This window comes from Cataglyphis hispanica, chromosome 5 (assembly GCF_021464435.1).
Source record: "Cataglyphis hispanica isolate Lineage 1 chromosome 5, ULB_Chis1_1.0, whole genome shotgun sequence".
NCBI classification, from domain to species: Eukaryota; Metazoa; Arthropoda; class Insecta; order Hymenoptera; family Formicidae; genus Cataglyphis; species Cataglyphis hispanica.
The window spans coordinates 9,876,088-9,901,415 of record NC_065958.1 but is presented as its reverse complement, the minus strand read 5'-3'; the positions used below and the strand labels follow the sequence as shown (position 1 = coordinate 9,901,415).

General features: G+C 33.4%; 3 protein-coding genes and 1 long non-coding RNA gene across 12 annotated transcripts in view; 1 reads left to right on the top strand and 3 right to left on the bottom strand.

The window, feature by feature from the left end:
• Positions 1 to 4,288, bottom strand: part of LOC126849430 (prominin-like protein) — a 31,575-nt gene extending 27,287 nt beyond the window's left edge. For all 3 annotated transcript variants that reach the window (XM_050591238.1, XM_050591240.1, XM_050591239.1), the window contains exon 1: positions 3,886 to 4,288. In XM_050591238.1, coding sequence (XP_050447195.1) covers positions 3,886 to 4,228 — 343 coding nt within the window. In that variant the 5' untranslated portion in view covers positions 4,229 to 4,288. The remainder of the gene's footprint in view (positions 1 to 3,885) is intronic.
• A 1,336-nt stretch (positions 4,289 to 5,624) lies between these two features.
• The window catches only part of LOC126849456 (uncharacterized), a 79,561-nt gene continuing 59,857 nt past the window's right edge, over positions 5,625 to 25,328 (top strand). The window contains exons 1-2 of the long non-coding RNA XR_007687407.1: positions 5,625 to 5,746; positions 5,950 to 6,129. This is a non-coding gene — a long non-coding RNA (uncharacterized LOC126849456). The remainder of the gene's footprint in view (positions 5,747 to 5,949; positions 6,130 to 25,328) is intronic.
• On the bottom strand, positions 7,572 to 18,429 carry LOC126849425 (uncharacterized). 3 transcript variants are annotated; one of them, XM_050591226.1, is made up of 12 exons: positions 18,229 to 18,429; positions 16,483 to 16,749; positions 13,752 to 14,593; positions 13,458 to 13,584; positions 13,181 to 13,372; positions 12,911 to 13,089; positions 12,699 to 12,784; positions 12,188 to 12,407; positions 11,787 to 12,089; positions 11,483 to 11,665; positions 8,240 to 11,285; positions 7,572 to 7,936 (listed from the first exon to the last, which is right to left on the bottom strand). In XM_050591226.1, the coding sequence occupies exons 3-12, from the start codon at positions 13,927 to 13,929 to the stop codon at positions 7,795 to 7,797; spliced, it is 4,656 nt and encodes a 1,551-aa protein (XP_050447183.1). In that variant the 5' UTR covers positions 13,930 to 14,593; positions 16,483 to 16,749; positions 18,229 to 18,429; the 3' UTR covers positions 7,572 to 7,794. The 3 variants fall into 3 exon arrangements, with proteins under 3 accessions (XP_050447183.1, XP_050447182.1, XP_050447181.1); XM_050591225.1 differs by lacking the exons at positions 16,483 to 16,749; positions 18,229 to 18,429 and adding an exon at positions 15,415 to 15,704 and having other exon boundaries at positions 8,240 to 11,210; XM_050591224.1 differs by lacking the exons at positions 16,483 to 16,749; positions 18,229 to 18,429 and adding an exon at positions 15,415 to 15,702.
• The window catches only part of LOC126849428 (uncharacterized), a 64,075-nt gene continuing 59,413 nt past the window's right edge, over positions 20,667 to 25,328 (bottom strand). For 4 of the 5 annotated variants that reach the window (XM_050591230.1, XM_050591233.1, XM_050591232.1 and 1 more), the window contains one exon: positions 20,667 to 24,549. In XM_050591230.1, coding sequence (XP_050447187.1) covers positions 24,214 to 24,549 — 336 coding nt within the window. In that variant the 3' untranslated portion in view covers positions 20,667 to 24,213. Of the gene's footprint in view, positions 24,550 to 25,233; positions 25,314 to 25,328 lie in introns of all 5 variants that reach the window. The other variant, XR_007687397.1, reaches the window with a different exon arrangement.

Sequence of the window (25,328 nt, the reverse complement as noted above, 5' to 3'; positions counted from 1 at the left end):
GCGTCAAGGGAGAATCGATATAAATTTGTAATTTAATCCGAAATAATATATTAAGGAATAATTCATCTACCCAAGAAAAGAAGCTAGATAATTTTATCAAACGAAAGATTAATGCTCAAGGACACTTTAGTCGCTTCCGCTTTGTGTTCACTTTTCTCTCGAATCTGTTCGCCTCTCCCTCTAACTGGGAGAGGAAACGTCAAATGGATGACGGCTTTTGTGCAACGAGAATCAGACGATAAGATCGATATACGGGCATCGCGCTTGCTGTCAACGATTGACGAGGCTCTAATGTAGCGTACACATACACATACACATATGTACAATGTCTCCTTTTACGGAAAATGCTAATAAAATAATATCGACCGCCAACTGTATCAAAACGCAATTCCGCGACGACGTAAATCATCTGTCATTCTAAACGGGAAATTAATGTGCACGTTATAAAGTGAACGCGTTGACGTGTGTCGCGCCTTAACGAGCTCTTGGTCCATTTATAAATCAATTGCTTGATACTGTTCAATTATTTCTGCCGAAATAAATGATGTATGAATCCCTTCGCTGATAATAAAGTTATAACGTGTTTAAAATAATATGTATTGCAAACATTAAATGCTCAGCTCGTTGCAATATAGCTTCTTAATTTTTCTATCATATCTTCAAATGTATGATTAAATGTATAATTTTGATAGCAACCTTGATATAATTTGTAAAAATCTTAATTTTATCGCTATATTTATGCGATAAATCATGTTCGAAATATTAATTCGTCAATATTTCTCTCTCTCTCTCTCTCTCTCTCTCTCGGTAAAATATAATTCTTGACTCAATAATCGAAAATTTCCATAATAAAGCGAAACGTCAGAAAATTGGATGTTTGGAATAATCCGTACGTTAAAGGCACCGTTATTCGATTGACGTGCGATCGGGAAATAAAGTTGAAAAAGAAGCGAACGTCATTCTAAAGAAGCAGCCGTCACGGGCTACTAAACAGCGCGAATAGAAGTGTTAGCTCGACTATTGAAATCCAATTCCATCACCCTATAATTTCCGCGAGCGTGAAAAGCAATCGTGCACATGGCGGTGTCGAGTTTCGGTTTATAATTTGGAATCACCTGACACGAGTCTCGCGCTGTCGGCGCATAATACCAAACTGAGCTAGTTACGTGCGTGCGTCTCCAGTTTCGACCGCATCCGGTACCATTAAATCCACCGCGCGAATTCGGACGAAATTAGATTGTTACGGAGCGATCATATTGTGTAGCGAATCCAAACTTCGTTCCATTGTGTAGATTGTGACTTATTCTCATCGTTGTTGCGCAAAATGAAACGTAATACGGACTTTAGAAGGATGGCATTTGCCTACGAGATTTGTAATCGAGACAGTTTACAGTTTGTAAAATCTCATCTTTTTTCGAATGTTTAAAAAATTTATATTTTCTTGTATCTATATACAGCACAATTTTTTGGACGTAAAACGATTAATAAAAGAATTCTGAATTTAACGTATTGAAATCGTCACGATTTAAAGCATTAAAAAAACACGGAAATAAACATTGGTATATTCGTTGGATCAACATGTGCTCTCTCTCTCTCTCTCAAAATTTTTTAAATAAAATGAAGTAATTGAAAATGACATAAATATGCAATATAAACTGATTTAGAAAGCTCCAATTTTCGCGAGTGAATTTAATGAATTATATTGAGCAAGGGGAGGAAAATTTCCTATTATTATTAAAATTTTATCATTTAATATCTAGACTCTATTAGTATTCAATTAGTTAAGGTCAGCTTGCAATGCTCAAGCATCTCGTCCTAGTGAAAATCCTGTCTGAGGCACGAATGGCGAGCAATGGCGAGAGAACATGGAAAAAAAAGGTCTAACAAGTGATCAGTGGAGTTCTCTCGCTCTTGCTTCTGAACGGACGCGATGACGTGCTCTCTCACTATCAACTTCCTGCTAGACGCGATACACACGCTCCTACGTTATTGCGTCTGGGAGGTCATTGATCCGCATAGTTCACAGAGTTATCGGAGTTTTTAACGAGTCATCCTGCGTTGCGAGAAAAGCATTTATATATATAGTTACTGCTACAAGATTATTTTCTTCTTTCTTTACGATGGCAATGAGCGAAAGCTGCAGAAGCACAAATCTCTCTCTCTCTCTCTCTCCCTCTCTCTAGCTAATATTTCATCTCCAAACAAGATCATTAATGAATTACGAGAAGAGCAAAAGCGTTCCTGTATATTTTCGCGCGATAATTATCACGTACTTAATGATAAAAAAAAAATTTATAATCTTCAAGTTAAAAAAAATATCCAAGTAAAAGACTATTAAAATTAATAAAAAAGCAAAACGCATCTCGACATAAATCTCGCAAAAATATCTATCTGCAAATAAATTGCAATTAAACTAATAGGCAAAAAGTTTTAATTAGTTCAATAACGGTGAAAAAGTAAATCCATGTAAATATAAAAAAAATCGCGATTATACTTTATTCATTGTGGATTACATTTTAAGGTAACAAAGAATAGACAATCGCATAAATTCAATCGGAACGGAATAAAGAAAACGGCGCGCATGAGCGGACACATATCAAATCTTTTAAATTAATATCGATTTTCTTTGGATCCATAATCTCACTAGACGAGAAAAATTCAATTTATAAGGAATATTTCATAGGGACGTCGTGTGAATTTGCACGAATCGGAAAAATCAGATTCACGGATAAAAGCATTCGTTCAATGCAATAAATTCAAGCGAAAAATTTGTACGTATAAATGAATAAAAATTAATTTTTCCAGACAGCTCGATCGTTCGAACGAGAAACGTCTTTCATACAAGAATTATATTGAAAAAATAAATGTACATAGGATGGTAATTTCTTGTTTAATAATTTAATTTAATAATAATGCATAATAATAAATATTTTAAATAAATAATAATAAAAATTTTGTAAATGCTCCAAACGTGAATGGAATACGACTTTATTTTTTCTCCTTTATATTCCGCATTTGTAACAGAATCGTAAATCGCGCACTATTCTTCCGCTCATTGATTAAAACTACATCGGCTGATTCAGATAAACTGAATCCTATTTTTATATATTTTATTTATGAATAGGATTAAAAGCTTTGTAAAGGATACAGTTGAAATAGAATTAGGCCAAGGTATCGCGTTGATATTTCAAGAATGCTCGTATCAATATTGATTCCAATTTCGTGATTAATCTTTTTTAAATGGATTTATCATTCGATTCACGACCTTCACACGTAATTCGTCGACCTCGCGCGCGCGCGATGAACACATCCGCTTGTAAAGCTGGATTCATGCATTGGAGTCGATTAATAAAGGCTTCTTATAATACGTTCATCATTTTTCAAGGTAGAATCAAGACTAAAGCCGTCACTTTCACTATTTCTTTAATCTTTGTTTATAATACTTTGTTTACGAAACGAGCATAAATTCGGCATCCCCATTCCTCTAGACCTTCAATATGACAAATGTTTATTTTTATTGAAATAAAAGAAAATATTAATTTCGATAGAAAGAGAGAGAAAAGTTTCTTACATTTTTGTTCTATAGTTATTCTCCGACAGCGAGATAAAATCTACTCGTGATAATTTTGAAAGCGAGCGACGCGCGAATCATCTGTCAACGCCGTCAATATGTGATCCGCGCTTCCGTTTGACAGCCGTCTGTTTACCAACAAGCGACCGGCCATTTTTTTCGGGCGCGCAGCGCGTATCGGCATTACACAGGGCACAGGGCGTAACCATCGCGAGGCGAAAATTCGCATTCCGTGCCCTAACCCTAAAAGTCCTGCACAACGTTTCGCGACGCGTTCGCGTTGTCGTTTCCGAGATTTTTTGACAAGTACTCACCTTCCGGATAGGCCTGCTTGCTCTGCACGAAGTCGATAAACATATTCGTGACATTGTACAGCTGGCCCATGCCCTTCGGATTGAACTTGGTGGTGGCGTTGTAGGGCAATCCGGCGATGTTGATCGTCGAATAGGTGAGTGCCTGCGAAGCCATTATCTCGTTGAGCTGTCGGTCCAGATCCTCGCTGATCGCCCGCATACGGTCCGTTAGACTGTTTTCTTGACATGACACCGGCCCCGACCGCCACACGAGCACAAGCGACACGAGACATACGCGGAAAAGGAGTACCGAGACCGCCGTCACGGTCTGCGTCGGCCTGCGTAAACGCACGTATCGATACATCACTACAACGCCTCTCACCCGGGACGACGGACGACGCGCCGCTACCAACTGACTGACACCTTCGCGACGTCGCGCCGAAATGGCGGAATCGGACCGCTCCCCACTCCGTCTTCTTTCCCCACTCTATTTTTCTCCCCGAACTTCTGTATATATATTATACAATATTATATATTATTTTATATGATATATTATTATTATTCTATTTATTATGTATTATATTATAATATGTAAAAGCCTCTCTGCGTGTCTCTATCGTTCTGTCATCTGTCATCTGTGTTTCGGCAGCGCTGCGCGCAGCTGCGCGCCATCTTCACGCTAGGGAGGAACTATATCCCGGCACTTAAAGTATGTAGTACAAGTGTCAAACTTCAGGATTACTTTGTGCGAAACATATCAGTTCGAAAGCTAATTTTTTAAAGCGTTTAGTTTAAATCTCGAAGCATACATCTTAGATTTTAATTGTATCCTTTCGTGTGATGTAAGTAAAAGAAATATTTATTTATTTTTATAGACAAGTATATAAAAAAACTTATAAAAAGACATTAAAAATTTAGAAACATCCCACATCGTTTTATAAACGTTTTCTGTTTCTCTAAACAAATCTAATATAGAATCTCGCAACAATACAATCATAAAACTTTATTATTATTGAAATTTTTATTTAACGTGCAGAATATTGCGCTTTTAAAGTTAAATCTAAGGAAACATAAAAATATATCTTATTATTGAAATATATATATACACCAGCCTTTAGTCCGTGTTCGCTCGTTCCGCTTTTTTAGCAGTTTGGTCCGCGATCCGGAACTATTTCGTACGGAATATATAGTCGATCGCGTTTACATCGACTCATCTTTTTTGTGTATTAATAAAGAGATTTTATATGAAATTATCAACACACGTTCGCAATATCGTCGTTAAATGTGTCGTGATCGGATTAAGAGTTAATTCGAACCTCAAGTGAGGTAAATAATATAACGGGTTAACACCTTTGCAAAAACGCACAATCGAACAAAGACTCATGCACAGGACAATCGCGATATTATACGTAAGGCAGTCTAATTTCATATTTTTAAAATAATCATGTTATATAACGACTCTATAATGTATATGAAAAATGTTATATATCATAAAAGTAACAATGTTACATTTATGTTCGATGTAATAACAAAAATGTAATATTTCATTGTTATACTCATGATATATTGCAGTTATATAACATACAAATAACTTGTGTTATATTATATTATTTGTTATTTCCATGTTATATTGCTGCAACAAATGATATTTACTGGGCAGACAAGCAGATAATTTTCCGAGCAAATTTTTGCCCATTGATATATATATATATATATATATTTATATATGTAATATGTGAGTTTCAAAAGAATCCGTGAGATGGCTCTTGATGAATATTTGCCAACGGTAAAATATAAATCATCATCGCGCGCAAATGAAATATGGCGGGAGAAGAAAACGTTTGAGAAGTTATTCGCGCTCACAAAAATATTATTTAATAAGGTAAATTTATATTATATTACGATTTGACGGTCTAGATTTGAATATATATACGAGTAATTCTCGAGGACAAGATATAAGCGCGTAAACGAAAGAATTGATGGCAAATTTTGCAAATTGTCTCTCACGCTTATATTATACTCGCTCATTATACTCGCAAGAGAGAAACGACATTTTTTAAAATAATTTTTCTCTTTTAAACACAGGGTACGGCATATATATTGGCATTCGCGGATGGAGGTCAACGTATTTTTGAGAGAAGACAATTAATCTTCGTAATCTTTGGAAGGATCGAGCTGTAAATCTCTTTACATGATGATGCGTCTTTTGGAACGACTCCGTTGACAATAACAACCTCGAGGAAAAATGGGAGAAAACATCGAACCGTAAGTCGTATCTCTTTCCCTTTTATGCATATACATATACGTACATGCATATTTTTAAATTTACTGCTTCGGCTGTCACACTATCTCGTTCGCCAAAAATTTGAAATCGAATGTATATGTATGATATATCGTGCAATAGTAGCAATTTACGATAAATATTGTGCTTTTCATAGTATAATAATGTTGCGCTATATTAAAGGAAAGTAGTCTTGTGTGATCATCATCGTAAAAAATTATCATAAAAATCATGCATGTACGATAATGATATTGCTCGAATTATTTTACAAAATGATTTATGATTTATTTTGTGACATATATATGAAAACTTTTTTTAATATTCTTTAAATAAAAGATGAATAACAAATTAATGCATTAAGACTATAAATTTTTGAAAAAATTATTGGAAATTATTTGAAGATTTTTGATTACAAAATATTATCATTTTAACGATAACAATGTTAACAATGTTAACTATGTCATGTATTTATTTATAATATTTTTTAAAAGTTCAACATATTTTAATATCTTGTAGATTATTTGTTTTTGGTCATAAATTCATATAATGAGATTTTATTGAGATAATCCATAAGTACATTGATAACATGTCAGATTATTGGCTTACGTATCATTTTATATTGTATCAAAATAACGAATGATTAAATCTATACCTTCAAGCAAAATCTATATTTCGAATGTAGCCAATAATTCAATCTAAATATCGGTAATTGATTTTGAAATATTGATATGATAAAAGTAATGTATTCTCATCGATTCATTATTCCATTTCTTTTTGCACATAAAATAATTTATTAATTACAATATAATAGATTCTAACTTGTATAAAATAAATATAATATATTTCTGTAAGAATATAACTGTTAAGGTAAGTCTACAGAATTTTTTAATATTAGTAATGATGATTTAATCGATTGCAATAATATTTGCTGATAATTAAAATAAAAATTACGTAATATGTATATAAAATGCAATATCTCGATAATTGCACCACGAAATAAGACTTTATTATTTCCAGATTAAACCTAGCAAATGTTTTTGAAATTCGATATAATCATCAAGATATTTTAAACTATATTTCGATCCACTCCTTCGACAACTAATAATGTGTACACTTAAATGATTCATATGCTTTCTTATTTTATATGTGAGCGGATGCGTATATATGTATGATGTGTTCCTCTGTATTTTCTTATACACTTTTTAGTGTCATATTGCATATGAGTTAGCAATAAATTTATTTAATATTTTATTTTTATCTAAAAATTTTACGCAAATTTAATAATTTATTATTTAATTTAACAATAATTATTTGATATGAAAATAATTCTGATAAAAATAATTTTGCATAAAAATATATCATTTACTATTTTACATAAAGATGTACTGTTAATAAAATATTCCTTTGGAAACTTAGCAGCTAAATGAGTAAATTCTTTTGATAAAAAAAAGACAATATATATAATATATATTTAAAAGATACTTTCTATAAATAAAAATTTAGTCTAAAATATTAATAAATACTCTTTTTTAATCTTTTGCTATAAACTAATAGCACAATAATAAGTAAAGTAAGCAGAATTTTGAAATTTTTCAGCGGTTTCATTTGAGAAATGAAAATATTGAAGACAAATTAAAAAATGTAGAACTTTAAATAATGCTAATTCTCGATTTATGTATAATGGGTTTAGGTAATTCTTTAATATCCGCAAATTTATCAGATGGAATTTCGGGCATTTCCAATATCAACGGTAAATTTAGATCTTCTTGTGGATTGACCCAATGATTTATCCTAAAAATAAATCAGAGATTTTAAACACACATACACACAACATAAAAATATCTTAGCAAATTATTCACTATATGAAAATTAGTTTTCATAAAAATTCTAAAATAAATATAAAATATTTTTCAAAAAAATTTTTGTTGTAGGAAATTCAAATATATATATCGCGAAATTATATATTCTGACAATAATATATATGATTCAATTAATTAATTAATTAATTAGTCGATTACACTTAGAAACGATTATTTTACGTACATTTTAGTTTAAAGCAAAGCTGTACATGCAAAAGAATTTAGAAAATAATACCTCTCAGAAGTCGATGCAACACTTTTGATATCTGTCGAGAAAGTACGTTGAAGATCTTTCATCATATCGCCTCCGTTATTATTATAATCATTCATCACGGGCATAGGTGTCAATTTATTTTCATCGCTTTGAATCATTTCAGAGTTTCTTGTGGAATCTACAACTGTTTCCACTGCGATATTCTTAGTTGTTGATTCCCGACTTTGAACAAATGTTTCCTCAGATTTGCCAGCCGAATAACTATTACTTTTGGGAATTTGATCGATTATTTCATCTGGATATCGATATAGCACGTTCTTTTCGTAATAATACTGTCCAGGTTTCTGGATAACTGGCACATTGTTTTTTATTTGCTGCTCCAAAGGCCTTGGAACCTCGCTGGTAACTTCAGATTGAGATATGTATCCGGAATGACCAGGATGATGGACAGTTTCGAGCGTTTCAGTGACGATTGTTACGCTTTGCACTTTCGTTGGTTTTGAATTGAGATTTCCATCTTTTCTGTATACTTGAGAATTAATTGTCGAAGTTTCTAGCCAATATGGAGTACTAGATAATAATGGACCACTTAAATCAGATGATTTGATAGGATTTTTATAAGAATTATCATATTTATATGAATCTGCAGTAGTAAACGGTCTATTAATCGATTCTTTTGAATAAGAAGATAATGGTGATTGATTGTCTTTTTGATAGATGGAATAATTCGTTAGCTTTTGATTGAATGGAGAATTATGTGAAATAGAAAAATCACTTTGAAAAGGTCGAGTATTACTTTCTGTTATATAAGATGAGACATCTATCCAACTATTTTGAGTAGATGATGGTGTTTTTTGATCAATCAAAGTCGCATTGGAGTATCGATCATAATTATTATGATGTGTAGGAAATGAATTACTCGATTTTGTTGATGTATCTTTTTCATACAAAGAGGTACTTGTTAATCCATAAAGTGCATCTTGCTGGGAATCTTTGTTAGAATCTGTTTTCCAAAATTGAGAATTATATTCATTATTCGGTCTATTAATCGATGCTGTTTGATGAGAATTATTAATGTTATAACTTGGTTTAATATTTGGTTTTTTACGAAATGCATCAGGATCATCGTAATCATATGGTCTCTCGCTAGGTCTCACATGATAATCATTCGAATTCCATTGTTCTTGATGCTGCGGTTTATTCAGATTGGTCTGATAAACTTTATTCGGATTATTATTTAAATTGTCATTTTGTAAGTTTTCGATACCGCTTGGATTCTGTGTGCCATATAATTGATAATTCGGTTTTAAATCCGGTCGCAAATTTGCTAGAGGCAAAAGTCCATCATAAATCGGTTTCTGTAATTTATATAATACATCGACCGGTCGTGAATTGATTAAAGGTTTATATTTGTTATAATCTACAACAGATGGTTTTTGTCCATAATACGCTTCGTCGTTTGATTCATAATTTGGACGGAAACTTGGTCGAATGGTTGTTGAAACTTTATGTCCATCGTAATTTGTTTCGTGCATATGATAAGATTCATCATTTGATGCATAATTCGGCTTAAAAATTGGCCGTGCGTTTATCGAAGGTGTAGAATTAATGTAATCAAATTTTTGCGTTGTTTTTTGGTTATTATTTAATTCGTAATAATGTTCAGAATTTACTAAAGGTTTAGGTCTTTCGTAAGTGTGCGAAAGTGAATCGTGATTATTATTATACGAGGAGGACCCGTAATTAATCAAATAACCATTGATTTCGCGATCGGGCATCTGCGTAGTATATTTCTGCTGGAAATTTGTATAATATGTATAGAGAGTCGGCCTCGGACTTGTGGGAGAATAATTATCGAAAAAGACGTCATCTTGTGCGAAAGCAGGTGATCTGTATCCGTAAGCGAGCGGATTCGGATTATTAGGATCGTCGAAAGCATGGGGAACATACGGATGATTTGCTGAATGAAAATTTGTCGAATAAGGAATTGTTGTAGGTATAGGTTTCGCTTGCTGAAATACGGGATGACCGTTTACAACTTGATTAAAATTTGAAATTGGTTTCGTGCCGGGCTGCTGCTGTATTTTGACATTTGAACCGTAAATACCCTCGTTTACGAAAACAGGCGAATTCACGGCATTGTTTTGGACCACAATTGTCAAATTGTTATCTGGATGTCCAAGCGGTCTTTTTACGATGATTTTATTTTGTTGATTAATGCTGCCTTTGAAAGGTTTCTGCCTTTGAAAGATTGGTACAATCTTTTCTTGTTCCTGATCGCTGACTTTGCTCTTCGAATTGATGTTTTCTTCTTTCGATTTAGAAATAGAATCATCTGTATCGACCGTTTTAATTTTCAGCGTATCGCCGACGTAACTTCTAAATTCGGACGGTCGTTCGGCCCAAAATTCAAGATTCAATTGCCCAATGATTGGATCATCACAGAAGAGACGTCGGTTCTTCAACGTATCCGTCGCGAGAAAGACAAACGGTTGTATGGTCTTGATGCCATCCATCGTTCGGCACAGTACTTGAGCTAAAGTAATTCGTCTAATCTGCTGCAGCTGACCGGCGGTGAAGCTGCTTTCGCTTTCAGCATTCTCGTACCAAAATCGATCGCCGCGTCGTAGGTTGCTGAATTGCTGACCGATTATGCAGGCAAAGGTCGGACCGACCAGGCCGCCGGTCACCGACTTTTCCGCCAGTCCGGCCGAGAAAAGATCGATATCTTCTACTGACGAGTACAGCGATCTAAATTTCCTCGCCATTTCCGACGACATCACTCTATCGAGATCCTCAAAGCTTTTTATCGGCGACAAACTGCAAGGCTCACGCCATCGCACATAAGGCGGCAAACCGTGATCTCTGCCTCGCTGGATATTGAGAGAAGCCAGATCCATACCGAATGCGAAGCCGGGTGTTTGAAAGAGATGATTCGTAATCTCCTCGGTTATGAACTCGTCCCTCCTTTGGCACGGTTGATTCACTAGTCCTAGAAGAAGACGATCGATGGATCCTGCCGTCTCCAGATTTGCTGGATTGCTAAACTCGTCGTGGATCGAGACATCTACGATAACATTTATTTATTTCTTTTGTATTAAATATTTCTTGAAAACAAATTTGTTTAACTCTCTGTAATTATGATCACAATTATATAGTGAATATTGAGAATAATTGCATTTTTCTCTCCAGAGAAAATATTATTATTATTATGCCAGAGAGTCAAATAATATGTGTGTGCCAAAAAATTTTAATTCTACTTACTATTAAACATGGGCCTGTGATTGCTATCAAATCTAACAAAACTCTGCTGGACCAACGAGTGTCCGAATCGATAAGCTGCTGTAGAAAATGAATTTGCAATTGTAGGATTTACAGTCGGATCGTATCCTTCGTAGTAACCCTTTCTAAGAACTTCCAGATCAAAAATTTTCATCACCTGAGGACCTAAAATTTTACAATGTTTTTAAAACGCTTTAAACTTCTTTTAACCTTATATTTATGACGACCTTATGTTATCGTTGAGTAAACATAATAATGTAGTACAACAAACAAGAAGTTATTTTACCAAGAACGATCGGTAGAAACTCTCGATAGGTTATATGTTGAATTGCGGCGCCGACGATCCTTCGGGTTTCTTGAAAAAGTTTCTCATCGCTCCAATGGGAATTTAAGGCGGATAGTTCTGTAGCTATTCTATTGTGCAATCTTAGAAAGACGACGTGTAGAGATGTAAGAGCAGGCTGTTCACTGAGACGTCCGTCACCGGCTCGGAAGCAAGTCGTCGATAAAGATCCGCGTTTGCACAGATCGAATTCGCGCTTTGGAAGCAAAGCTCGTCGCGATTGAATTCTTCCATATTGCAACAATCCTAAAATTTTTAACAATTTTTTTTTCGCGAGAAAAGATTATTCTCTTCTCGTTTCTCCTTTCTTTCCTCTATAACAATTAAAAAAAAATTCTATTTACCGTTTCGGAATATTCTCAGACTATCACTATGCACGGCGTTACTGCTATAAACTGTGGATGCATCCAGATAACTGGTCACTTGGGAGAGTTGTTCTCGAGGGCCAAACTTGCAGTCCTCTTTAGGAGCCGGTCCGCTTCTGAGAAACTCTAGACATCTTACGCCCAGAGGACCATAGAAATTGTCGCGTAGATTCACTGCTATCGGCAAACACTCCGGATGCTATCGATATATATTATAAATATATTTTCTTTTAGTATTTTCTCCTAGAATATATAAAATTTCCAACTTTTTGAATAGAAAGTAGGATGCGCGAGAATTATAAATCTCGCTATTTGGCGCGGCAATGTTTACGTCAAAACATAATAGAACGCAACGCAATCAACGTCAATACAATATAAAATATTCTTATAAAGAAATACATAAAATGTAGACTTTAAAACGTTTATAATAGATGCGCTATTTCGATATACGACTAAAAGTTATTGATATATTTATCGATTAATTTATTACCATGAACTCTGGCGGTTGAAAGCCGGCACCTCTTGGTAAACAACATTGTGGCACTGTGCCATTAAATCCTCTGCTTTGGCCGGTCGCTGTTAATATATAATAGATATGATTGTATGACAGTTACATCTTCGAATAATTCAAATATAAAATTTGTACAAATATTTGTTCATAATTTTTTGTTGGTCAGTAGTCATCAGTTTTTAATAATGTACCTGTCACATCATGATCTACGAATTGTCCCCATTGCATTAGCATGTGAGTAACGGATGCCAAAGGTATATCTTTACTTTCGTGAATTAGATTCGTGATATCTCGGGCAGACGGGAGTGGTCTTCCGTTTTTCGATCGTCTAATATTTTGAACGCCATCATGATATTCCGACGGTAGAAATCTAAGCGTAACAAAATGATTTTTCTAGTATAATTAAGGGAAATACTTCGTAATATCTGAAATTATTAATGTCATGATATTGCATCGTTCACCTCTGCATCGCAGACATTGCGGAACCCCACCAGAGATTCTGCAAGTTATTACAGCTGCCGTCAGACGTTCTATACCTTAGACTAGCTGGTGGGCATATAGGTGGGTCTCTTTGTGGGCATTGTTGTTCCAGCAAGGTTTTTCGAGTAAATTTAGTTCGGGATAAAGGTAATTCTAATGGTGCGTTGGGAAATCTGACAAGACAATCAGAACAGAAATAATTGTAAAAAGTCTCTATCAACATTAATGAAAATATACTGTCACTTATTAAAAACTTACTTTTTTTTAAACATAGCGGTACCTTGAAGAACTGCGTATCCGAATTTTGCGAGATCTCTCGCTTCCTTCGATTGATCGTTAAAGGCTGCCACATATCTCGCTGGATTGTCACGCTCAAGATAAAGACCTGCATTTTTCTTTTGTATCATATGTGAAATTTAACATATTGATACAGATTTAATATATATAACAATGATTTATATAAAAATTGGCAACTAAATATATTTTCTTACAACAAATTTTTATCTTTTGTTTTTGTTTTATTTATCTATTTATTTTTTTTTCAATACTTACCCAACGAATATAACTTGGGTTCTTGGATATAATAAAGTTTGTGCATGGCTTGCAATCCAAAATTTGCAGCTTCCATCAGATCGTCTTCTGCGGATTCCCAGTTTTCTTGTTCAGTACGACTTTCGAGAGTTTGATTTTCAACTTTTGAATCAGCGTTCTGTGCCGTCACATTGCTCATTCTGATCAAACTTTCATCCGAGTTTTTAACAAAGTGTTCTTTTGTTATAAAAAAATTTTTATTATTTTTGTTCAAATTTTTATTTGCTTTTTCATCGTCATCATTCTGTAACAATTTCGAGATGTTATTTTTGACATCCGCATCAAGCAGCGGTTTGGTTTCTTTTTCTCGAAATTTTATATTTTCTATTCTTTTATTATCTTCATTTTGCTTTTCCTTTCTGGCTGGTTTTGCCTGTGTGAAGCTTGTAGAAATGCGCGATGCATTGAAAAATTCATGTTGAATTCCATTTCCCGTCTGATTCGTCTCTTTTGCACGAATATACGCGGTTCCGTCGGAATCTCTCGGCTGTAACACATCCGTTGCTGTTTCCTTTTCTATCTTTTCCTTTAGCAACTTCTGTATGTATTTCAAACAGGGTGCTTTGATAGGATACAAAGTATTTGCGTCGCTTTTCTGGATATTTGCAGTTAAAGGATTGCAGCCGGATGAAATATTTATCCTTTTTTCCAGATTGTCTGTTGGTGTGAAAAGCAATTGCCCATCTTTTTCAGAAATTTTTACTTCGTAATTTGACGTTTGATTTTTAATGTAGTATTCTGCTTTATCGTTTTCTTCTCCCAATTTTGATGATAATGCGTAGGAGAGAGAAGAAAGGATGATGCTGATAGAATTAAAGTAAAAATTATTTATCATAATGCAATATGTGTCAAAGAGACTGTTATACATATAAAATTCATATATTTCTTCTTACTGATGAGAAATTTAATTTTTAATGCTCTGTTTTGCACAAATTTTGATATCGATAGCAAAAATAAAAAGTAATACAAAAATGATATTTATTTTATGATTATAATAACTAAACATTTAGATAAAGCAAACAAAGTAACAATCGATAATTTTTAGTGCGCGACATGGTGTAAGAAATATTTAAAAAAAAATGTAGAAAAAGAAAAGGATCCACGAATAAGTCGAAATATGTACCAAATGAAGCTGTGGACACTGTGAGGCATTAAGATTGAGAGAAATATAACGGGATTGCGAATTGTAGAACAGCATTGACACAGGATTTTGCATTGGGTTGAAAAATTATGTTGACCTTATTTAAGCTGTTAGAAATATTACATATTTTTTTAATTTTTTAGTTTTTTGACAAATAATAAATAAATCATAAAAATATATATATTTATAGAAATACGTGTAGCAATGACGCATAATTCGATTCAATACAATCAACGATTAGAAAAGTATTAGGTAAAAAAGTGTATGTCATCTCTAATGTGTATCAATTAATTTAAAATTTAATAAAATGTAAGAGATTTATAAATATTATTGAAAAATGTTATTCAAAAACATTTTGCGAATCTTGATCGCGAGCGATTAAGATTTTATTTAATTTGAAAATATTCGCTTCAATAATATTTGCAAGTACACATCAGGATTAAAAAATAAAAAGAAAACAGACACCTATCAATAACGACTCACAAAATTGCAAAGCGCATTTTGCGCGGTGACACGTTCCAGGCTGCAACATCCATCAGTGCATACTCGTTAAAATTCTTGTAGAGATAAAGCAAAATGAAGACGCGTAAATGATAGGGTACAAGATCAAGAAACAAGAGAAAGATAAACATAAAAACGAAAAAAAATAAAAAGAAAAAATACACGGAGACGCGTAAATCGAGGTTGCGGCCTTCTCGAGGACGGTTAACCAGGTACTAACTGACGAACAGATCGACCGACTGGTCTTATCCGCGAGGAAGGATCGTGCCTCCAGGCTTTGTTTTTTGTTCGTCGGTGTCGGTGTGTCATTTCTTTTTTTTTTGTGCATATTTTTACTGTTATCCGCGGCCTCTCGTTATTTCGACTGTTCGTCGTTGATCGTCTAGTGACGGGGAGATTGGCCGCGTCCGTTCTGTTTGGACCATATCTCGTCAGAAAGACGGGAGATTGAGCTTCCTATAATTGTGCGGTAAAGTAAATGCTTTCTTGCGATAAGCAAGAGATGCGTACAACGATCGCGAGAGATCCGCCAAAAGAATTATATTAATTAGCGTGCGCTCAATCGATGTTTCTTAGATTGATCGCCGACATCGTTTTAACTGTTGACTCATAAATTTATTTTAATACTATCCATAATTCTCATCAAAATGATATTTTCACAAAGTTTAACAATTTTTATAAAATAATCTATTATTCCTATTTTTTTGCCTCTTGTCATTTAATTATTTTTTTATACTCCTTATTTAACGCGTATTAATCCTACAGTCTGGTTATGTGTGATAAATTTCTAACAGAATTTTAGCAATATAAATGCTAAATTTATTTACTTGAATATTTTTTATAGTATTTTATATATATATATATATTATATTATATCATAAAATGAAAAAAGCTTGGAGAAATTTTACACAAAAATAATATAAAGTTATGCCTTTATATTTATATAAAAAATTAATAAAAGATAAATATAATATAATAGTATGGCGCACAAAGTCTCTTTACGCAGATTACATCAGATTAATGCAGAATTAATTGCATTTATTTAATTACCTCGTCAATGTCTGGCCGCTTTCTCCTGAGCTTGCAAGCTCGCTATCGCTTTGCCTGTGCCGTATAGCACTTTTGCGCGGACTTGAACTCTTCTTGTGGTTGTGCTGTTTGTTCCAGAAGTAGACGACAAACTTCCGGTGTTGCCACCGGGAGTCGTGCCTAATTGTAAAGTGTTGCCCGCATAATTCGCGCCTCTGCAACTTGTGCAACCCTCTGACATTGTGCCGCTGCTGATATCCTCTCGTGCTATTCTCTCGAAAATCTTCCCTAAACGAACAATAATCTCGTTATGCTCGCACACTTAATATGGACATAAATTATCGTAGACATATTTATGACATTTATTATTATAATTTATTGCTATATGCAAAACGTCTCTATTTAAGAAAAAGAATGTACTGACAAATACAAAGATCAGGATAATTTGCACCTAGCAGCACCAAATGAAAGTATAAACCGTCTGTAAAACTGCTGTAAGCATCGCATTGTCGCAATATTATCTAATGTCGTACATAATCATCTCTTTCAACGTCCGTTAATACAAGAATATTGAACAGCATCATATTATGTATAAATTTATTTTTTTCTAGATGAGAAGATTATAATTATATATTATCTTTATTAAATCACGACTTATGCCATTTTTAGTAATATTCAATTATTTTCTTTCATTAAAAGCTTTGCATTATAATCGTGCATTTTTTTCTACGATCGTGAATTAATTTCAACGACTCAATTGATAGCGACATGATGTTGCAATTGATATAACGATTATAATTAGAAAATCGCGCGTAAGTGTTAGTTATATTAAATTGGCTCTAGAGTTTCATTACAATAGTTTAATTTTTGTTGTTAATGTTGAAATAAATAACTACGGCTATTAAAATAATTAAATGACAGATAATTAATTATAGTTGGCTAATATTGTGCAATTTTTTGTCACTTCTTCGCAATCGAAGACATGTCAGCAGCCTGTTATAATGCGCAGTGCGTGCTAGTGACCCAGGGTGCCGTTCACCATAAATCCGGGAAAATCTGGGTTAATTATACTAATAGCAAAATATACATATATGGCAAGCTTTTCTATCGATGACCGGAAAAATTCGAAATTCCGCAATTTTTTTGCTTAATTTGTAAAAGTGAGATTTATAAAGAAACATGGGGAAGGGGAGACGATATAATATAAGATTAATCATGCTATATATTTTTCTGATAATTCTATATATATATATATATATAGAAAAATAACTATATAATTGATTTTCAGAATGCTTCTTTCTCTCCAAATTGAATGTAAGAAAATTATTTACATTATTAAAGAAATTAAAATAAAACAAAGATTATTTAAGTAAAATTTTATTTTTATATAATTATATGTATATTAATTTTTACTTAAAAATTTTCAAGGGTTAATAACAAAGGAAGTATATTTATTTTATTTTTACACATCATGTTTAATATATTTAAAAATTTTATTATCTACACATATATAACCTTATTTAAGTTAAATTGATTTAAATTAAAATATATACTCTCTATCTTTCTCGTAATATTCTTTCAACACCATAAATCACCGAAAATTTATTAAAAAAAAAAATGGCGGCAAATAATTTTAACGTGATAGAGACCAATAAACTTTTCATATCTTATCATAAGCTACTTTGAACTATGTCACGAAATATTCTTTGGATTCTTTTTGTCGGAAGGTTCACAAGGTTTAAGGTTTTTCATCTTTTTCGCTCGTACCGGTTCGAAAAGACGTAATTTTTCGCGGGATTCTTCAACTTGGTCTCTTTCACTTGCGGTCTAGGACAGAGGCACGAGTTTATAAAATCGGCAATGTTTAGCGTGTTCGCGTCCACGGCGCCGAGGGAACTGATCGGCCGTGTTCCAAATAGCCGGTCGGTAGGCTTCGCCGAACACACTCGTCTCTCTTTTCTTCTTCCTCCGCGTCGTGCCACTCGTTTGTCTCCTTAGTGTCTTCATCGTCGTCAAAATCATTGTCTTGATCGTGGTCGTCAGTGTCGTCCATCACCTCGTTTGCAGGAGGGCGATTAAGATAATTTGAATCGACTCCGAATGACTTGCGAAATCTATCATTAAAGTTATTAGGCATAATGTCAATAATGACTTTACAATATCGTAACAGATATAGATATGAAAATAATCCATCTAGTTCTCTTCAAAAGTTTTAAGATACTATATAAGTTGCGCATTTAAATATCATTCCTCATCTCTGAATTTAATTCTTTTACGCGGCTATGGTTGACAATCATGAATTCCGTATGGAAGAGGGAGAATGAAAGAGGGCGAAAGAGTCATGGAGAAATAAAGAGAAAGAGAGCAAAGAGGAGAGTGTGCATTGTAGCGTGCGTATGGCAGAAACTCAATTGCGATATGTAACCTTCGATTGGTAAAAATTGGAACGGCGAGTGGCCGGCCGGACCTTGTGCCCTGCATAATTCTTTCGCAACGCGGCTGCTGCACATGCACGTGCGCTTTCAAGAGATCCGTCTAAAATCGAGTCGGTTAGCGGCGATTCTGCGAGAAGAGGGGACATGGTGTGTTTCTGGGCCTTTGCGGCGCCGCACCATTCACGACATAACATAAAAACGTGCATACGGGATATGGGGCATATTAATAAATCTTTATTTTTTTGCTTAAAACGACACACATTTATATATATAAAGTATGTAATAAAATTTCTATTCTATTATTAAAGTCTTCTATTTCTAGTCTATTCGATTGTGCTCGACGTGTTGCATGAAAATTATCATTAATTTGTATGGGAAATTTGTATAGAGCGCCAGAATGCAATGTATTCAGCAGGATGTTGATCGTTCTTTGGCAAAAGTTCGTTGCATGGGAAAAGATTTAAGTGGTAAAATTGAAAAAGATGTAATCGATGAACCGAAATACCGTTATCAGCATTCGTGATGTGCAGCAACCTTTCTTTCGTTCGTGACGTGGTGCAATTAAATCAGTCAGACCGAATCGATCCCACGTTGACCGTCTTGCGGCTATCAGTATCTCGCCAGTGGGACAGTCAACAATGGGGTCAGCCGAAGGCGAATCCGGACTGCGGGTCAACCAATCGTGTTCGTTCGCGTTCTCCGTGTCCGTGTTTTCGTGACAATGAGTATTAACTGTATACATATACTATACGTCCGCGATAGTGTTAAATTTGTACCGGCATTTCCGCAGTGGCGTAGCATCAATTTTTTTTTTGTCAAAAGTAAGCGCAAAAGAGATCGAATATTTCTAACAAAACGTCATGGATGCAGAGAAAATTTTTTGCCCAATATCTCCTTTTTTTTATTATATTCTATTTCTGATAAATAGATTGGCGCGCATACTAATCTCCTTGAAATTTTATTTAGTATGATAGAATTGTGTTTACGCGCATTTAGCAAAATTGCGACGGTGAAGTCAGTTATCAATTATTATCGCAATCACGTAATAAATGACCAGCCAATGGTTTGGAAACTTTCTCTTATTATCCGATAATTTATGCGCTCTTCTATGCCATCTTGTGGCATCATTCTATGGTCAGATTTATTTTTCATTGTTTTTATGACGTTTGTTGAAGCCGTTTATAAAGGTTTACTCGGCGGAAACTGCTCGCGATACATTCGCCGGAAGAACAGAATATAGGATTGTATCTAGAGTGGGGGATAAATAAAGAGTAGGTGGTAGATTCTCGACAAGACGAGAAACAAGACGGAAGTGGGTCAGCGGGACTATCGGTCGCCAAGGGTCCGGGTTCTCATCTCGTTTGCATTCGTTTGATTTGCCGGAGGCAAATGATGATGCTGGATACAAGTTGTTCCAGAAAAGATAAGAATCGATGGAGGCCTAGAGCCTAGAGCAAATTTATTTGAAAAAGTGTTTGAAAGAGAAATAGTGAATTAAATGTTTTTTTTTTTATTTTTTTTTTAATTATATATATTTGATATAGATAAAGCTTTTTTTTTAAATATTGTAAATATAATCAATTAATTACCATATAATTCACTAATTACAGATATTTTTTTTTTCTGTAGCTGTATAATATAATATTGTATAATAATGTATATATGTGAACTGTGGGTAGAGAATTAATGGAAGATTCTGAAGAAAAAGAGAAATTGTTTTCATATATGTCGATTCTTTAGGATATGACGAACAAATTTGATCAAGACAAATACAATGTTATACTTTATTTCGGACGTTTCCGTCGTGGTACATTGTCCCCTAGAAAAAAAGGGGGGAAAAATCCAGTCGCAACAGAAACGAAGCCATCTTTTCTATATAAACATCAATTCGCTACTGTACATAATTATTTGCGTACGCGTACATCACAAATGGCGCATTAAAAAGTGATGTCGCGTACAAAAATTTTATTTCTGGGCACGAGGGGCGGACGAGATGGAAGGAAGCAAAAGGGGGAAGAGGAAAATGTTTTCGTTTGAATTTCAACTAATTGATTCATATCGTCGTCGTATAGACACAACTATAATACATATCGCGTGGAAATGAGATTTTTCCTATTTTTTCTCGTCCAAAATAATCTCTCTCTCTCTCTCTCTCTCATTTTTTCCGTGCATGCAATCACTTTCTTTTTCTCAGAATATTTACAAATATTATATTTCACTCATGTTCACTTCTTTATTGGCTCGGCGCATCTCTTACTCTTTCACTTTGTATATCGTAATACTTATGTGCTAACGGTTATTTTACACTCAACATCGATAGACACTCACGTAGTCCTAATAAAATTTCCATCATTTTTTCGATCGAACAAAAACGAGCGCATACTTCTAGATAAAAATACATAGTAGGGAAAAATAAACACAGATGTTTACATGGTTAAGTCAATGCACCGCTAATTACTCTGGCTTCTTTACAGATTAATCAGCTTAATAGATTAGAGTACAAAGTTGTTTTACTCAATTCCATTGTTACATTTGCTGTAGCTCATCGTCAGAGAGAGAGAGATGTTTTATCCATCTCATTTTTCTCTGCCTATGACATTAGTTTTTAACAAAATTAGCGGTGTACAGAATACCTATGTAATTAGCGAAACACGCTCTTAATAATTCTTAATAATTCGTCGATTCTTTGTCACTTGGTCGATAAAAAAATATGCGCACCATCTTCATAAGCATTCAATGCATTCTTCTTATAAATGCAAATGGCCCCTTGGTGCATGATACTACTGCTCAATAAGCATGATATATTCGAGAAAACACATTCGAATATACAGTCAAATATATACATATATCGAATCTGCGACGTGAAGGACGGATTTCACGATAGACATCTGTACAGACATGCGATAAGGTTCTTCGCTTGACAGATCGATATTATGTAGGCGAGCGAAATAAAAAAAATATAAATTTACATTTGACATGTTACTGTGCATCTCCAGATTATTTGTATTAATTCTTCACTCTATCCAAACAGTTAAGATTGTTTTTAAATATATTATTCTTTCTTTTGTTTCTCTCTCCCTCTTTCTCTTTTGTTTTTTTAGAAAGAGAGAAAATCTATACGAATAACTACATATGAGTATATATACTACGCTAATTAATCTTGTTCTTTGTTAGATTATATACGAAATGTGCAACGCGATCACGAGACATTTAAGAAGTTCGTCGCGTATAATATTGTGCGGTTTTTGGGTATATGTGTGTTCAGCAAATCATTCTACACTATGGTAGTCATTATTCGATTGGTTAATACACGTCGGCCGTTATCGTACTGCTGTTTCTCTCAATTGGATATTTATTTTATTATGTGCCAGGCGACGTGCTTATTATAATTTTGGAAAATTTTACTAAATTTTATCTTTTATATAATGAGAAAAAATGTAAGTTTGTCTTTCGGTTAAATATTTTTCTTTTCATTTCTTCAAAATAAATTCGATTGGCTATCCCTGCTGAAATTTTTTTTATATGATTTTGTTGTGTTAAAATGAAACAGATGTACATTTAGATGCAGAATGTGATTGTAACAAAATAAAAATAAAAAAAATATTTATATATGTTTACTATAGCGTTTAGTGAAACAAAAGTTATAAGCTAAGACAAAAAAAATATACAAAAATTCTTTTATCTCTAAAATAACATAGCAGTATTAATAATACTCTTTGTTCTATTATATACAACAGTCTATAAGCCTCTTCTCGTCTTAACTATACTAATAATTAACTATAAAACTGGTTCTAATATATTATACTCGCCGCTTTAGATTCGAAATATTTCCCAAATAAAATCTTATACTAATTTTCTCTGTTTTGTATATAATATTTTGTCTTACAATCCTTTCTGTCAACAAAATTTGTCAGCGTTCTCTCCCAGAAAATTGATCTCAGACTTTTCTAAAATATATATTTTTCTCCCTAAGCCATCTTAAGATGACGCTACCAGACTTTAGGAACTTTCATATTATTATATTATGAATATTTTGAAAGAAATACACTGCCCCAGACACTGTGCATCGAGAATGCATTCGATGATCAATGATTTTATTTCTTTTGTTAGAGCCTGGTAACATTGAATCTAATCATAAGCAGAAAGTATGATATATAATATTATAATAACATTTTGTCATGTATTAGAACCTAAAATATACTTTTTTAGAGGCATTTCATCTATAACTTTAATAGTATAAATATAAAACTTTCACTGTGTGTGTGTGTGTGACTTCAAAAAATTATCCTTATTGGTTCAAAGTATCCAAGTATTCCTCTATTGCATTTTCTTTGTGCCAAAAGGTCTTTCATGTTTCGTAACGACAAATCATACTTGGATACAACGAACTACGATATAAGGAACAATGAGATCTCTCAATCAGCTCACTCGCCTATAATCTCGACAATATGCATATATCGAATAAAACATTGAGATCGGTACAGAAAATATAACAGTATGTCTCGAGTATCATTATTCATTCCTTTACAAACTAGCTAACATTCGAAGAATATTACAGATCGTGCTTGAAAGTTGACAAATTCCAAAATTGGAATGTACACACGTCGCCTAAAATAGGATAGACTCCTATTTCATCGATTAGAGAAATGTTTATCACATTTTATTCCTCCAAATTGTCTATGTTACTATATCTCATGTGTTATATTTTAATTATTTATATTTTTATCTTCAACGTTTCACTGGTTATTTAATAAAATTATTTATAACAGCCAAAGAAAGTATATCGAAAAATAATTGTGACAAAAAAAATTGGAATATTTTTTTGAAAAGAATATTATTTTACTTATAGATAATAAAAAAAAGATCGATTTTTAAAAAAATAATTCTTAAAAAGCTTGTTAGATCTATCACGGCTAACACTTATTTAAGAGAGGCCAAGTACGAATAAAATAATTTTTTAAATACACAACTTTTTTTATATAAAATGTGTGACCTAGTTACATACATAAATTATTAGAAGAAAAATTGAGAAAAAAAAATCTCTTGTGTCATGGAACATTATGTGGTTAAAATATCTTTTTTTATTAAATAATTATTCACATCTGCTCACTGGAATATTTTTTTTTTTATTAGTAGTGCCGTTGAAGATGTACGACGTAAGTCGCTTTATATGAAATATCTCGTTCATTGTTATCGAAGAACGTTACATACGTTTATGCACGCATATAGAATGAATCGAAATTTAAAAATAATAGGTAATAAATCATTACCTCTCTCTCTCTCTTTCTTCCCACTTATAGATAGCGCTTTATTTGTGCTATAAGTACGCGGTATGCTTACTACTGTGCTCAAGAGCAGCGAGAACGTCCTGTTTTTGTCTAACATATAGTCGTCCCTTCTTCCATGGATTTTGCAATTGAAGAGGCTTAAAATCGTCCCTTAAACAACGTTCCCGTGCACCGATTACGGCAACTAAGCAAAAATTTGGTAGTTCGTCAATCGTATAGGTAGGCCCATTTTGTCCTTTTAAGACCACCGCCATGTTCAATTGTTTAACAACAAGTTCCACAACTTCACGTGCTGTAGTCCTTGGTGTTACGTGTAGTTTCAAACTGGTGCCAGCTGCTAAACCAGTCTCGTAGGCCGCGTAAACCTGTAATGCAATATTACAAAATGCATCTCTTGTATCTTTTTGTCTAATAATATACAAGTTAACATGATAGAGGAAAAGATGTAATTAACAGATGCAACAATTCCGAATAAAGTGATATTAAGGCAGATATGTCTGTAAATGCATTCGTAATTTAGATTATTTAAATAGTAAAATTATTTGATTAAAATCTCATATAAATGTTATATCGATGTATAAGCTATGAATAATATATTATACATGGCGTGTCTGAAAGATTTCAATACTAAGTAAAAAAAAAAATATACAAAATTTATTAAAAAAATTTCTTTTTCAATAAAATTGGGTACTCTTTTATAATTCATTTAGTTTTCTAATTCTTATAGACACACCTTGTATTTAGACGCACATTAAGAAAATGCTATATATATTCAAGCCGTAACAATAAATAATTATATATAACATAGAGAATCATGTAATAGATTCTTAATATACAACTTGCATTTTTATTCAATATTTTTTTCCGCGATGTATACTGTTATACTGTTACAGCACACTACATACAGACATAATTTATCTTCAAAGTAGCTATTAAAAAGAGTATAAAACAGTCATAATAAATGGTGCGCATGCCGCATTATTTTGGCACACTAAGCATAATATTTAAGCATAACCGAGCAGAGCAAGCGTTGAAATTTGGCGCCTTACTCAATATATCCGCTACATCGGTTTGCACTAGAGGACCAAGCGAGCTGTTTTTAATTATAATCGGGTTAGACTTGTGTTCCCTAGGAAGGAGAAAT

What these genes read in the sequence shown, in the direction of transcription:
- LOC126849425 (XM_050591224.1), bottom strand. Translation starts at nt 15,563, where the DNA reads ATGTTTATCTTTCTCTTGTTTCTTGATCTTGTACCCTATCATTTACGC. An exon ending in AAAATGCGCTTTGCAATTTT is followed by an intron (nt 14,594 to 15,414) that starts GTGAGTCGTTAT and finishes TAATTCTATCAG; the next exon opens with CATCATCCTTTCTTCTCTCT. An exon ending in ACCGCTATGTTTAAAAAAAA is followed by an intron (nt 13,373 to 13,457) that starts GTAAGTTTTTAA and finishes TTGTCTTGTCAG; the next exon opens with ATTTCCCAACGCACCATTAG.